Here is a 15477-nt window from a genome sequence, read left to right as displayed (position 1 = left end):
AAAATATATATATATACTTTCATGTCAGAATGGAAGATATGTCCGTAGAGATCAAAAGGAAGAGAGGAAACTCTTGAGTATTAAGAAGAATATTATCACTACCTAATATTATGAACAGTGTTTGTTACTTAGAATGACTCAGCCATATAATACCAAGTGGATGATAACTATGTAGCATAAAAACAGAAAATAAGGGACCAGTGCCATTCTATTATATAATCAGAACTAGTGCGCTTCTAAAAGAAAAAACTTAAATGTTGAACCAAAACCTCTTTTCCTTCCATTTCCTTTCATCACTCCCCGTTTAGCTGCACTAGATTCTACCAAGGGAAATAAGACAATGTGTCCTGACAATGTGTCCACCATCTTAAACAGAACAATAAGCAAGGATATTTTAGACCCTGGCTTTGGAAAAGTTAAATCAAAGTATTTAACTCAACAAATACGTCCTTAAATTGAAGAGGGAAGAGATGAGATATTTTAGAATACGTAGTGGCCAGGGGTCTCTGCATCTGTTCTGGGTTCACAAAAGTTTCCTAGATGGAGGGAAGATGGAAAGGAAAAAATTCGAGGCAGAGAGGAATGAAAATCAGGGCTAAGAAATTGGTGAGTAAAAGAAAGAAAAGGAGATAAGAAATTATATCCCTAGAACTACTAGGAATAAATACAGAGAATCCACATTGGTGTTAAAAGTTTGTCTTTCTGAGCACCTGTTTAATTTTACTGAATTCCACCGAAGAAGAAAATAAGTCTCTCTCTGTTTATGGTCATGGCCATCAGACTTGGAGGAAATCCCATTAAACTACAAAAGTGTTTTCACTTGCTATCCTTTTACCCTTTGGGTTTTGATCAGTATCTATTAGAAAAAGGGAATACGATGAAACTACACCATATCCACTCCCCCAAACCTCTAGGGGGCATGAGTGTTCTTTCGTGTTTATTCCAATTGTTACCAACAGTATTCCAACTATCAGAATCCAGTTCTTCCAAGAAGAAAGGCTATTACATTTAGAACACTGAATCACTGAGTGAAAAATACTTAATTTAGGAAACGCTTCTCTCTTAAATATAAAACCTTTGTTTCAATTTAATATATTAGAGATAAAGTGTTTCAATAAAGTAGATATAAAACTGTTTCAATAACTATTTTAGTGTTAGTTTCTAAATTTGAAAAGACAGGTCATAGTTTTGCTAAGGTATGAAACCAGAACAAATGGGTTGTCTCCAAACTAAAGGGGTATTTTCAAGAGGTCACTAAACATTGTTCATTCTATTGATGTTAAAGCTGTCATATTTGGGTATGTCTTACCACAAATACAATTATGAAAACAGAAAAGAAGAGGAGGAAGTTAGAGATGCAGAAAGGCAAAAGAACTTCTTGTGTATATGGCCATCATAGAGTCATCAAATCTCTAGTGGAACAAAACGAATCAATGACAATTGAAGACTCTTGTGCAATACGGTGGAATTAGAGATGACAGTTTTTATTCTCCTAGATTGAAAACATGCTGCCCCATGCAAAACAGAGGCTCCAACTTGAGGGTGGATAATTACATAAGTAACTTCTTTTAATGAAAATGATGAGGTGACTGTGGTGATCCAATGACTTTAAAAAGGAAAACATAAATTCCTCCAATAAGGGACTAATGAGTGAACTTCGTGTATCTTCTGAATTCCAGAATCGATTATGAAGAGCGTCATCTCTGTAAGTTTGGACAAAGAAGGAGTGACCACCAGCAGGTGGTATGAGGTCATGAAGCCAAAAGCACAGCTGATCAAACAGACGTCATGTTTTGGGCAGGGTCATTAGAGGCACTGGAAAAGAACTCTTCTTCAATGCCTATTTCATACAAGGCACATATACAATCCAGAAATAAAATCTCATGTAACCCTTGCCCAAATCCTGTAAGACAGATTTTTTAAATCCAGATTTGAAATATGAGGCTATTGAGGCTCAAGGAAGTCATATAATTTGCCAAAGGCCAAACAGTTAATAAACCGTAGAGCTGGGATTCCAGTGGTTTGATCTGACTTAAAGCTCATGTTGTCAACAGAAAGAGAAGCCTGGACGGGGGAATGTGGAAGGCAGAGTGAACACGGCCTTCAAAACACCTGTGACAAAGTGTTTCATAATCTTCTTGTGAACAAATGTGGAAAATGGGCTGGATGACAATATTCTTTGATGACACCTCAGAAGAGAGATTTCTGTTGTCATCAAAGGGCTCTCTACTCTTCAGTGACTGACTGGATGAAGAAACAGAGGATGATGCTGGGAGTAACAGCAAGTGCATCAAATGATGGGATCCCTCCAAGTGTAGCTCACTCACATTTTCTCCATGAAGCTGGCCCCGGTTTTCTTTTCCCTCCAATTCCTATATCATATACTATAATACTATGGTTCTAGATTGTACCAAACAATTTATGATTGCTTAAAGACTGACATGAATTGTTTTCTGTTATCTCTTGCATATTTGTCTTTTTTCCTCAAAAGGCTTCTACATTTTTAAAAGGTAGGGACCATGTCTTATTAATTCTGTTTCTCCCATATCATCTATCACAGAAAGTACTGATAGATAGGAACTGAGAAAGTAGAAGGAACTTCATAAATGACAACTTGTAGGCTAATTTGGGAAATATAAATTGCCTCTTAATAACCTTTTCTAAAGGTTGTTGTTTTTCATTGAATTGAGGTAAACCTGACAGTATTTAAAAAAAAAAAAACATTATTCATGACATTTTCCACAGAACTAAAGCAAATAATCCAAAACTTTATATGGAACCATAAAAGACCCAGAATTGCCAAAGCAATCCTGAGGAAAAAAACAGAGCAGGATGCATAACTCTCCCAGACTTCAGACAATACTACAAAGCTACAGTAATCAAGACAGTGTGGTATTGGTACAAAAGCAGACATACGGATCAATGGAACAGAATAGAGAGCCCAGAAATAAACCCACACACCTACAGTCAATTAATCTGCAACAAAGGAGGCAAGAGTATAAAATGGGAAAAAGTCTCTTCAGCAAGTGGTGCTGGGAAAGTTGGACAGTCACATGTAAGTCAATGAAGTTAGAACACACCCTCACACCATACACAAAAATAAACTCAAAATGGCTTAAAGACTTTAAGACATGACACCATAAAACTCCTACAAGAGAGCACAGGCAAAACATTCTCTGATATAAATCGTAGCAATGTGTTCTTAGGTCAGTCTCCCAAGGCAATAGAAATAAAAACAGAAATAAACAAATGGGACCTAATCAAACTTACAAGCTGTTTGCAGAGCAAAGGAAACTATAAAAAAAAAAAAAACCCACCAAAAAAAACACACAAAAAAACACAAAAAGACAACCTACAGAATGGGAGAAAATATCAATATTTGCAAATGATGTGACTGACAAGGGCTTAATCTCCAAAATATACAAACAACTCATACAACTCAACAACAAAAAAACAAACAACCCAATTGAAAAATGCACAGAAGAACTTAATAGACATTTCTCCAAAGAAGACATACACATGGCCGGTAGGCACATGAAAAGACGCTCAACATCACTAATTATTAGAGAAATGCAAATCAAAACTGCAATGAGGTACCACCTCACACTAGTCAGAACGGCCATCATTAAAAAGTCTACAAATAACAAATGCTGGAGAGGGTGTGGAGAAAAAGGAACCCTCCTGCACTGTTGGTGGGAATGTAAATTGGTGCAGCCACTATGGAAAACAGTATGGAGGTTCCTCAGAAAACTAAAAATAGAACTACCATATGATCCTGCAATCCCACTACTGGGCATATACCCGGACAAAACTATAATTCAAAAAGATACATGCACCCCTATGCTCATAGCAGCACTACTCACAATAGCCAAGATATAGAAACAAACTAAATGTCCATCGACAGATGAATGGATAAAGAAGATGTGGTACATATATACAATAAAATACTACTCATCCATTAAAAAGAACAAAATAATGCCGTCTGCAGCAACATGGAGGTAACTAGAGATTATCATACTAAGTGAAGTAATTCAGAAAGAGAAAGACAAATACCATATGATATCACTTATATATGGAATCTGAAATATGGCACAAATGAACCTATCTATGAAACAGAAACAGACTCACAGACATAGAGAACAGACTTCCGGTTGCCAAGAAGGAGCAGGGGAGGGAGAGGGATGTACTGGGAATTTGGAGTTAGTAGATGCAAACAATTACATTTAGAATGGATAAACAACAAGGTCTTACTGTATAGCACAAGGAACTATATCTAATCCCCTGGGATAAACTGTAATGGAAAAGAATATTTTTTAAAATGCATAAAAGAAAGCAACTGAGCAAACTAATTGTTTTATAAAATGAAGCCACATTTAGGTTATACATGAGTAGATTTATGACAATGTCATTGTGACTCTCACTTCATTAAACTTAGATGTAACAAAGTCAAGATGTCTTTACATATGAAAAACTGAATATTTTATTGGATCTAGATCCAAAGAAAAAGACAATTTCATCTTGTATTTCCTGTCCCTTCTCTCGACTGGCCAGTTGTAGTTAATCTTACCTTAAACTTCCCATCTGATGAGAAGATGCTAACCCATTTATTATCATAATCTGCAATGATTATATCCCCACTGGGATGCACAGCTACTCCCGTGGGCCGCTGCAGCTGCCCGGGAGAGCGTCCTCGTATGCCAAAACGACTTTTGAACTGTCCATCATTGGAAAATATCTGGAAAACAAATTACATTCATTGGAATGTGAACTAGCATAGAAATGGGTGGGAAAGACAGGCAAGAACATCTGTCGTAAGTACTACAGGTCAGAACATGCAAACTCTATTTGAGAAAAAGCTTATATACACATCATAAGCTTCCCTTTCTTTCCTTGCATCCTAAGTCTTAAGTAGGAAACTATGCAGGTCTATCTATTTATCAGTGTAAGTGGTTAAAGGTATACAATTAGGGGCCATACCTGCACGCACTGGTTGTTACTGTCTGCAATTAATATCTTCCCATTTGTAGATGCTGCTACCCCTTGAAGATTTGTAAATTCCCCTTTATTTCTTCCTTTGGTTCCTGAAAATAAACGATAAAAGCACAGAAAATTAAACAATAAAGAGTTAGATTTCTCAGTTTCGGCAAGAGAACATTCAGTCTTCTATAGGTAGCCTGAGAATGCAATGTTTTTTTAAATTACACTTAAAAAAAAAAGCGGAACCCCTCCCCTGACTTAATCCATATTCTACTAAACTTCTCTTCCAGACCAATTCTGTAAAGTCTTTGCAAAATCACCTTTCGAGGGGTAAGTACCAATCTTCTCTTATTAAACTATAGCTGTATATTAACATGACTAAAATATATTTAGATTTCACAAAGACACAATTATAAAAACTAATGTTACAATTAAGGACACTTTATAGGAGCGGGCCTTATTTGGGAGCTCTGCCAAAATCCCACCCTCTCACTCAGCAGCTCTTAGACACCTGGATACTTGACTTTCAGCACTTTTAACAAACCGTAAGGTCAGAGATGTTATAAAACTAGCGGGCTGATTTTCATACACTGGAGTGATTTATTTTCAAAGACTCGGTATCTCATAAGTTGTGTATCTTTCCTGTAAAAGATATCCTGACCATGTTTTCTAGATTAAATAAATAAGAAAGGCAAAAGAAAATTAATTAATCCAAGTCATACTCTCATCCCTCCAGAGTTTCTTATGGAAGAGATGAAGCAGGTGAAAAAATAAAGCTAAGGTGACTACAGTTAACAGATGTTTGTTTTTGTTTCAAATGAAGTGTTTATAACTTATTTTAATAAGACCATGCAAATATTAACAGAAGGAACTTTGCTCAGAAATGACCAGGGTGCTCGCTTCAGCAGCACATATACTAAAATTGGAACGATACAGAGAAGATTAGCATGGCCCCTGCGCAAGGATGACACGCAAATTCGTGAAGCGTTCCATATTTTTGAGAGAGTCATGGACATATACACACTAACAAACGTAGTAAGGTAGATAGCTAGGGGGAAGCAGCCGCAAGGCACAGGGATATTAGCTCGGTGCTTGGAGGGGTGGGATAGGGAGAGTGGGAGGGAGGGAGACGCAAGAGGGAAGACATATGGGAACATATGTATATGTATAACTGATTCACTTTGTTATAAAGCAGAAACTAACACACCATTGTAAAGCAATTATACCCCAATAAAGATGTTTAAAAAAAAAAAAAAAAAAGAAATGACCAGGAAGTGAGCTTCCCTGGTGTGCGCAGTGGTTGAGAGTCCGCCTGCCAATGCAGGGGACATGAGTTCATGCCCTGATCCGGGAAGATCCCACATGCCGCAGAGTGGCTGGGCCCGTGAGCCATGGCCACTGAGCCTGCGCGTCCAGAGCCTGTGCTCCTCAACGGGAGAGGCCACAACAGTGAGAAGCCCGCATACCGCAAAAAAAAAAAAAAAGAAAAAGAAATGATCAGGATGGAGGTTTAAATTTTCATAGTTGGAGAGAGAGCACTATGCCTCAGTTTTATCATTTCATTCATATTCAAAATAGCAACTTGATATTTGTTTTTAGACGTCAATGCAGGGCCTCAGGAAAGAGTAGAAAAGACATGCTGCCGATGGCCAATGTCAAGCCCGTGCTTAGCCTGCTTAGGAAACTGGTTTTTGCATTTAGGAAGTAAAACTGCCATATAATTAAACTCAGAACAAAATCAACAACAGAACTGCTGAGTGAACCATCTTATCACCTGGTTCTCACGAAACCCACAGGGTAGTTGCTTTATTGAGATCCTAGACCCTAACAAGATGACTCACCGCCTCTCTATCTCTTCCTAACATGAAACATGAAGATCCTAACATGAGGATCTTCCAGATCCTCAAAAGAATGTCCTCTAGGTTGTAGGACAAATGATTCTACTTTATTTCAGACGTTTCAGCAGAGATGATCTTTGTACCTGATCGGCACAGAATCCCTATAGTATTCAAGTCCATGGGATCAGCTAACACTCTAAAAATGGTGTGTTGGCATCTGTTGGTGGGTGGCAGGGTAAAGGGTGGTTGGCCCCTGAAGGAGGTATGTGCCCACTTTGTATTAGCTTTTGGTCATTCCTTCTGATGTCTGAGTAACACCTGGTTAACAGATACAGCAAAACCGAAGGACCAGGAAAAGAAACAATTCTTCTAAAATACTCAGTTTATAAATACTTTTTAAAAGGTAGTGGGGGCAAGGCCAGGGTCTCTCAAGAATAAAAACTTAACTCATCAGAAACGATAAAGGGCTTCCCTGGTGGCACAGTGGTTAAGAATCCACCTGCCAATGCAGGGGACATGGGTTCGAGCCCTGGTCCAGGAAGATCCCACATGTCGCGGAGTAACTAAGCCCGTGTGTCACAGCTGCTGAGCCTGTGCTCTAGAGCACGTGAGCCACAACTACTGAAGCCCGCGCGCCTAGAGCCCGTGCTCAGCAACAAGAGAAGCCACCACAGTGAGAAGCCCACATACCACAACGAAGAGTAGCCCCCACTCGCCACAACTGGAAAAAGCCTGCACGTAGCAACAAAGACCCAATGCAGCCAAAAAAAAGGTTGATAAATAGAAGCACGGAAATTATTAGTGGGATGAATAACTGAGGACCAAATAAAGAAACATAATAAAAAAGAGTCCTACCAGTGAGACTGGAGAAGAATTGACTGTAAAGAAAAACCCAGGCTGCTCTAGATCCTGCTTTTGTAAAACTGGAAGTGCACCCATGGCTCAGAGGACATACAGGCAGGGGAAAGAAATACTGAAAACGGGGGGGGGAGTAAGAAGCACCTGCACAGAGTACATGAGCATTGGTCTGCTGTCCTTAAACCTGCCTGCTGCCCTCTTCTATTTAAACTTTGGTCCATCCTGCTAAGAACAAAGCCTATTCTATTCAGAGAAGCCTCTGCAGGCAGCAGCAGTTGAGTTTTGAAATGAAAGGAAAAATGGAGACACGTGCTTTAGTAGAAGTTCAGGGGTGCCTTAGCCAAAAAGATTTAATTGTCCTTTGGAAAAAATAGAGGTGATACTGAAGGAAAATATATGAGCAAAAAATACTAGCACTTTTTCTTCTCTGCAGAAATAAACACACATTTTTTAGTGTCAGTATAAATGGGAAAGAATTGTACTTGGGGGTATAATTTTAAAACTTGGGAAGACATTTAGTTGGACTCTGTATCAGTACCATTTGGACCAAGGAGAAGGAAGATTCTGCCCAGTTTGAAGTGAATGTGAGGATGCTCAGTACCTGCCATGAGAGCAACACATCTACATTGCAGAGGACCACACTGCTGGCAGGAGGTTCTCCAACCCCCTCCAAGCTCCGGGCTGATGCGTTGGCCCCCCTGTTATTCTTGGTCTCAAGTTAACTAGAGCTTGAGTCTGCTGCCCCACATGTAAATAAAAAATCACAGGGTCGGAGGCACATCTGTTAGTCCCAGATTGCTTACATACTTTTGAAAAAGCTGGATGTGCAACAGGCATTGCCATTTAAATTTTATATTTGTTTTAAAAAATCTTTCTCTTTAAGCCACAGGGCTCGGTTTCCAAATAGCTGGGGTTGGCATTTTCATAACAACACTTGATTCTTATGAGCATCTTTTGTCCTGTCAGAGCTATTGATCATCATTTTTCTTTTTTTTTTTTTTACAAAAAACTCTATTTGTGTTTTTTTAAGTACAGCAGGAACATAGAGTTACTCCTAAGGATGAAAAGAAATCCACCAGCATACTCTTGAGGGACAATTAATGCTGACTATTTTTACTAGCAGTTAAACTAGAAAAATCTTAATGTTGAGTAATGATGCAGAACTACAGCATAGTATCAATACGCTGAAATGCCCGAAGTCCAAGTGTTTGTAAAGTGTCTTGGGACCAAAATAAAAGTGTCTTGTGACCAAAATAAAGTAACAGAAATTGCAGAAGATAGAAATAATTTGGGGTCATGCATCCCTCTTCAAAATATTTAGTAAATACTATTTAGTCTATAGAAAATTTCCCCACCCTCCACAAAGTATTCTAAATAATGAAAACTAGTTCTTTCATAACAAATATAAATGTAACATAAAACATATACAGTAGTTATAAAATCTTGTCCTGTCTACTCTGACGTAAAAGATTTCACTTGATGGTTAGATTTTGGCTAGTAAAATGAGTAATGTGAGTTTTAAAAGTAATTATAAACAATTTGACAACAATTCCATAAGATAATTACACTTGTTTTCCCCAGACTTCCCAGATTTTAAACTAGCCTATGAAGCACAGAATGAATTTTCAAACCAACAGCTTCCTATCTGTGCTCCTGCCCTTGCCTCCAGGAAGATGACAGAGGTAAGGTAGTAAGTCCCTGGATTGAAACAGGGGATCAATAACTGTAAATTTCCTCTCACCCCCACTCCAACTTAGTAAGAAAATTAATGCTAAATGAAACTAGATACTTAGAATGGGATAATGCAAGAGGATGAAATTGAGCCAAACATAGGGTCTAACACGGGATCTTTAACCAAGTACGTGTTAATGTATGTTTGCTGAATGAATGGGTCCCTAAATGAATTATTAATGACTGAGTAAATTACAACCCACATTACATCATGGGAAAAGGAAGTGTTCAGTAATATTTACAGCACTTTCATATACATTCTCTTGTGCACTCCCTATAACAACCCCAAGAGTTAGCAGGATAAATATTATCATTCCATTTTATAGATGAGAAATTGAAGCTAGGCATATCACAAAGATAGGGAAGAGACAGAGCAAAGAATAAAACCTGGTTCTCCCGACCCTTTATATATTTTTTAAATACACACATTGCTTCTAATTGGTCCTTAGGATATCAGGTTTCTGAGGTGAGGACAATTACCCTTTGGGTTCACATGAATCATGCTTTCTCCATTAAATCTTTCAGAAAACTCCATTTTAACTGGTTCACTGTCTCCCTCACTAAACTATGAGTTCCCTGGGGGACGAGGCAACATCTGTCCTGTTCTCTGTTGCATCCTACAACACAGCGGAGTGCCTGAAACTCATAACAGTGGCATCATTCTACATTTGAAATCCAAGAGGAGTTTCCAAGGATGAGATTCTCAAGGGGTGGGGACAGGGTTCCTATAATGACCTCAGATGCCAAATTAGCATGCTCTCCCTTCCTTTTAGGGAGGGAAGGTGATGGTTTGCAGAGATGAGGCAGGGAAGAGGGGCATAAAATATCACACCTTCCTGTAAAGCCTCTGAACTCTAAGTGATTTTACACATCCATTTGATATGACAAGAGAGCACACTGATCTAGAGTACAAATGAGCAGTTCATTCAACACATCCCAAGGATTCATTAAGGTATGGTGGATGAATTGCATAATTTGAAACAATTCATCTGTAATTCTTTCACTCCCTCCCACCTCTTCAGGCTTCCCCGTTGTTCAATGATTTTTTTAGTAGCTGACAAAACCAGCTCATGGCTTCTAGTCAGCAAACTCTGACAATGCAGGGAAAAATAATCCCCACGTTTCAAGGAATCAACACATGCTCTAAGCCACTTCCTTACACTCCTTCAGGACTGTTTTGCAATTCAATATTAGAGTAAGACAATAACTCATTCACAGTGGGCATGCATTACGTTTTCAGGTGTGGGAGATGTCATATATCTTAACTTTGGAAAACCACAGTAGTTAAAGGACATTTTAGATGAAGAGGAATCGGTGTGCAATTAAAAAGGCAGGGGCATCAGAGTTACAGGTGGCTTGGGTTCCTTCCTGGGCTCTCCTGAGCCTCCATTCCTTCAAAGCTAAGGATGATTATATGTTGTCCTGGTAATTTGGCTCTTGAGGGGCAGGGGCTGTAGGGCTGGGGGAGGAGTTCTGATTTGTAGCATTTGGTCCGTTTCTATTGTGTAAATACTACCATCACGGCTGATTTCAACGAATTCAGTAAAGATGCAGATACAAAATTAACATACAAAGTTCAGTAGCGTTTCTATACACCAGCAATGAATTTTCTGAAAAAGAAACAAAGATGTTGATCTCCCTGATAATAGCATCAAAAACAGTAAAATACTTAAGAATAAATTTAACCAAGGAGTTTGTGAAAGATCTCTACTATGAAAACTACAAGATATTGAAAGAAATTGAAAAAGACACAAATAAATGGAAAGGTATTCTGTGTTCATGGACTGGAAGAATTAATATTGTTAAAATGTTAATACTACCAAAAGCCATCTATAGATTCAATGAAATTCCTATCAAGATTCCAATGGCAATCTTTACAGAAGTAGAAATAACAGTCCTAAAATTCATATGGAACCACAAAAGACCCTGAAAAGCCAAAGAAATTCTGAGAAAGAACAAAGCAGGGAGGCATCACACTCCCTGATTTCAAGCTATAATATAAGGCTGTAGTAATCAAAACAGTATGGTACTGGCATAAAAACAAACAGACCCATGGAACAGAATCAAGAGCCAAGAAAATTACCCAAATATATACAGTCAACTAATATTTTGACAAGGGAGCCAAGAATACTCAAGAGAGAAAAAACTTCGTGCTAGGATAATAGAATATTCACATAAAAGAATGAAACTGGAGGCTTCTCTGGTGGCACAGTGGTTGAGAGTCCGCCTGTCGATGCAGGGGACACGGGTTCGTGCCCCGGTCCGGGAAGATCCCACATGCCTCGGAGCAGCTAGGCCCGTTAGCCATGGCCGCTGAGCTTGCGCGTCCAGAGCTTGTGCTCCGCAATGGGAGAGGCCATAACAGTGAGAGGCCCATGTACTGCAAAAAAAAAAAGAACGAAACTGGACCCCTGTCTTACACTATTGACAAAAATTAACTTGAAATGGATTAAATATAAGACCTGAAACCAGGTCTAATTTCTTCCTGGAAGAAAAGAGGAATAGAGTTCCCTGACTCAAGCTTTGGTAACGATTTTTTGGATATGACACCTAAAGCACAAGCAAGGAAAGCAAAAATAAAGAAGTGAAACTATACCAAACTAAAACACTTCTGTCAATGAGCAAAAGAAACTATCAATAATGTGAAAAGGACTTCCCTGGTGGCGCAGTGGTTAAGAATCCACCTGGCAATGCAGGGGACATGGGTTTGATCCCTGGTCCAGGAAGATCCCACATGCCGTGGAGCAACTAAGCCCGTGCACCACAACTACTGAGCCCGCGCACTACAGCCCACGAGCCACAACCACTGAAGCCCACGTGCCCCAGAGCCCACAAGCCACAGCTACTGAAGCCCATGTGCCTAGATCCCGTGCTCCAAACAAGAGAAGCTACCTCAACGAGAAGCCTGCACACCACAACAAAGAGTAGTCCCAGCTCACCGCAACTAGAGAAAGCCCGCGCGCAGCAACGAAGACCCAATGCAGCCAAAAGTAAAATAAAATAAATTTATAAAAATAATGTGAAAAGACAACCTACAGGATGGGCAAAAATATTTGCACACCATATATCTGATAAGGGGTTAATATCTAAAATACATAAAGAACTCATACAATTCAGTAGCAGAAAACTAAATAACCCAATTAAAAAATGGGAAAAGGACCAGAATAGACATTTTTCCAAAGAAGATTCACCAAAGGCCACATGAAAAGATGCTCAACGTCACTAGTCATTAGGGAAATGCAAATTAAAAACACAACAAGATACCACCTCATGCCTGTGAGAATGGCCATCAACAAAAAGACAAGAGATAAAAAATGCTGGCATGGATGTGGACTGTTGGTCCTTGTGCACTGTTGGTGGGATGGTAAATTGGTACAGCCGCTATGGAAAACAGTATAAAGGACCTTTGAAAATTAAAAATAGAGCTACCATATGATCCAGCTATTCCACTTCTGGGTATTTTTGCATAGGAAACAAAAACCCTAACTCGAAAAGATATATGCACCCACATGTTCACAGAAGCACTATTTACAACAGCCAAGACATGGAAGCAACCTAAGTGTCCATCGATGGATGAATGCATAAAGAAGTTGTGGGCCGTGTGTGTGTGCGTGTATGAACATTATTCAACCATAAAAGGGAGAAAAATCCTACCGTTTGCAACAACATGGGTGGACCTTGAATGTATTATGCTAAGTGAAATAAGTCGGACAGAAAATGACAAATACTGTATGATCTCACTTATATGTGGAGTCTTAAAAAAAACCAAACTCAGAAAAGAGATCAGACTTGGGGTTCAGAGGCGGAGGGTTGGAGAGGGGCAACTGGAGGTGAAGTAACTTCCCCAACTGCATGGGTAGGAAAGTGGCAGTGCTGGGGCTGGAACCCAAGGCTGTGTAGCCTCCGAGGCCACAGCTTTAACCATTCACTCTTCTACCTCACGCCCCTACATCACTCAAGTCAAACAGCTGGAAGTTCAATTTGGTCCTCAAGTCCTGCGCTCTCCCTCCTAAGCGTGTTATAAATCTGCCACGTCCTCTCTACTCCAGCGCATCACTCTTAGTTCTGGCACTTGTAACAGCTCACATGGACTACTGCAACAGGAAGCCGCTCCCTGCTTCCCGGGGGACACTGTCAGTAGATCCCCTATAATGTCCCCAGCCTCTTTAAAAATCAGTGTCTCAGCAAGTCACTACATTACATTACACTGTTCAGTGCCTCCTCATCACCCACATGGTTCTCAAACCTCAGCGTGCAGAAGCATCGTGGAGCTGGAAGAATGCAGATTCCTGGTCCCTCTCCCAGAGATTCTGATTCTGTAAATGCAGTATGGAATTCAGGAATTCTCATTTTTACCAAGCACCCCAAGGAATTCAAGTGCTTTATGGGCAACACAGGTATACAGAACAAAGTCTCAGCTCCTTTGCAAGGAAACAGAACCTCTTCTCTGCTATCTTACTTCGTTTAACACTCCAGGTAATGGAATCATTTACAGTTCCTTGAAACTACTTAGTTTCTCATCTTCTTTCCCTTCATCTAAACCTCCCTTTTCCTCCTTTCATCTGACAGACTCTTTCTCTTTCAAGGCCAGCTTTGGTTTAGATATCATCTCTAGATCCTTCCTTAACTCCTGCTGCTTGCCAGCCTTATCCCCCACCCCACCCCGGCCTCTGAAGGTACGCATACTGAAGGTACCACATCTGTCACACGCCTGTTCCCTTCCAGACTATGGCCTCCTCTAGGTCAGGGTCAGAATCTCACCCCTCCCTTTATACCAGGACCCAGCCACGTATGAGGCACATAGTAGGAGCTCAAACAGCAAGGGACCATCTAACTACAGGGCTGGATAATCAGGGAGGAAGGTGAAAATGTGAGTCAAAATTACCCCTGGAAATCCTTTATATTGCACAGAAAGTGATGGCTCCCTTTCACAAATACACAAAATTAACACACGTTATTTAGGGTTGTTAAATGAATCCTGATACATGTTTTATGAAAACTATGTAGCTTACGACATGAAATCAGTGCCTCAAGAAGCTCAGTATGTGGGACCAGTTGAGGGAACAGCAGAACCCCAGTTGCCAGCTTATGTGTGTAGTTGGATTTGAATGAATTCTGACTTCAGTACATGCAGAGGGGGAACTGTTCTAACCATGAATGTTCCAGTATCATGGAACAACCACCTAACAACCTGACTGTACAGTACAGACAAGCTTAGAGTCCTAAAACAAGCTATAACTGTAAAAGAAAGTTGAACTCTTCTAATTATTTATATAAACTCTCCCCATATGTAGCCAACAGTATAGATTTTGAAAAGACAGGTTCTTAGAAGGCCAGTACTGTTTGTCTAATACTGCCTAGCACAGTTCTGTGCATGGGAATACATGTGATGATTGCCCTTGAGCTTGGTGCTTTGTTGCCTGGTCTGTGTGTCCCTGGGCTTCAAAACTGAAATCTGACCGTGGTGAGCAGGAAGTTAAATCATGCAGTAAGTCATGACTTGATTCGATTCAAATAGGCAAAGTACTTAGGCAAAGTGCTCTTGTGGGTTGGGGATTATAAATGATTAAAGATGTCATCTTTGACCTCAAGTAATGCGTAATATCATCAGGAAATAAGACCTCAGCAGAAATAATAATCCACCACAGTGGATTCTAAAATAGAAGGTGGGACTTGAGGGAAGGATAAAATTGGGGAAAGAATTCATGGATGGAGGTGCCCAGGTGTGAAAGCATAGAGGGTGTTCAAGGAGCTGTGGACTCCATCACTCACCTCTCCAGCTCCTCTCCCCAGTGCCCCAGCCACTTTCCACCTCTCCGACCTTTGTTCCCCCTGCATCTTCTCATGGATGTGTCCCCCCTAAAACATTAATCACGTTCACTCCTCTTCCCCTTGCCTTTGTCCTCCACACTGGTCCCTTGCCCAGGATGCCATTTCAACTTGGATAAGTTGTATTGGTCCTTCACGTCTGGTTTAAATTCCTTCTCCTAATCCATGCTATTAGTATTGTGGCCTCTCCCATTGCAGAGCACAGGCTCCGGACGCGCAGGCTCAGCGGCCATGGCTCACGGGC

The 15477-nt window shown here is 40.1% G+C and overlaps 1 protein-coding gene and 1 non-coding gene across 6 annotated transcripts in view; one reads left to right on the top strand and one right to left on the bottom strand.

The window, feature by feature from the left end:
• The window catches only part of TRIM2 (tripartite motif containing 2), a 52398-nt gene that overhangs the window by 14368 nt on the left and 22553 nt on the right, over positions 1 to 15477 (bottom strand). For all 5 annotated transcript variants that reach the window (XM_065877126.1, XM_065877127.1, XM_065877129.1 and 2 more), the window contains 2 exons: positions 4978 to 5081; positions 4568 to 4735 (listed from right to left, as the gene is read on the bottom strand). In XM_065877126.1, coding sequence (XP_065733198.1) covers positions 4568 to 4735; positions 4978 to 5081 — 272 coding nt within the window. The remainder of the gene's footprint in view (positions 1 to 4567; positions 4736 to 4977; positions 5082 to 15477) is intronic.
• Positions 5870 to 5976, top strand: LOC136123990 (U6 spliceosomal RNA). The gene has a single exon (XR_010655940.1). It is a non-coding gene; the product is annotated as a U6 spliceosomal RNA (small nuclear RNA).

This window comes from Phocoena phocoena, chromosome 5 (assembly GCF_963924675.1).
Source record: "Phocoena phocoena chromosome 5, mPhoPho1.1, whole genome shotgun sequence".
NCBI lineage: Eukaryota > Metazoa > Chordata > Mammalia > Artiodactyla > Phocoenidae > Phocoena > Phocoena phocoena.
Note: the sequence above shows the minus strand (reverse complement) of the source record. Positions and strands in the feature narration are given on the sequence as shown.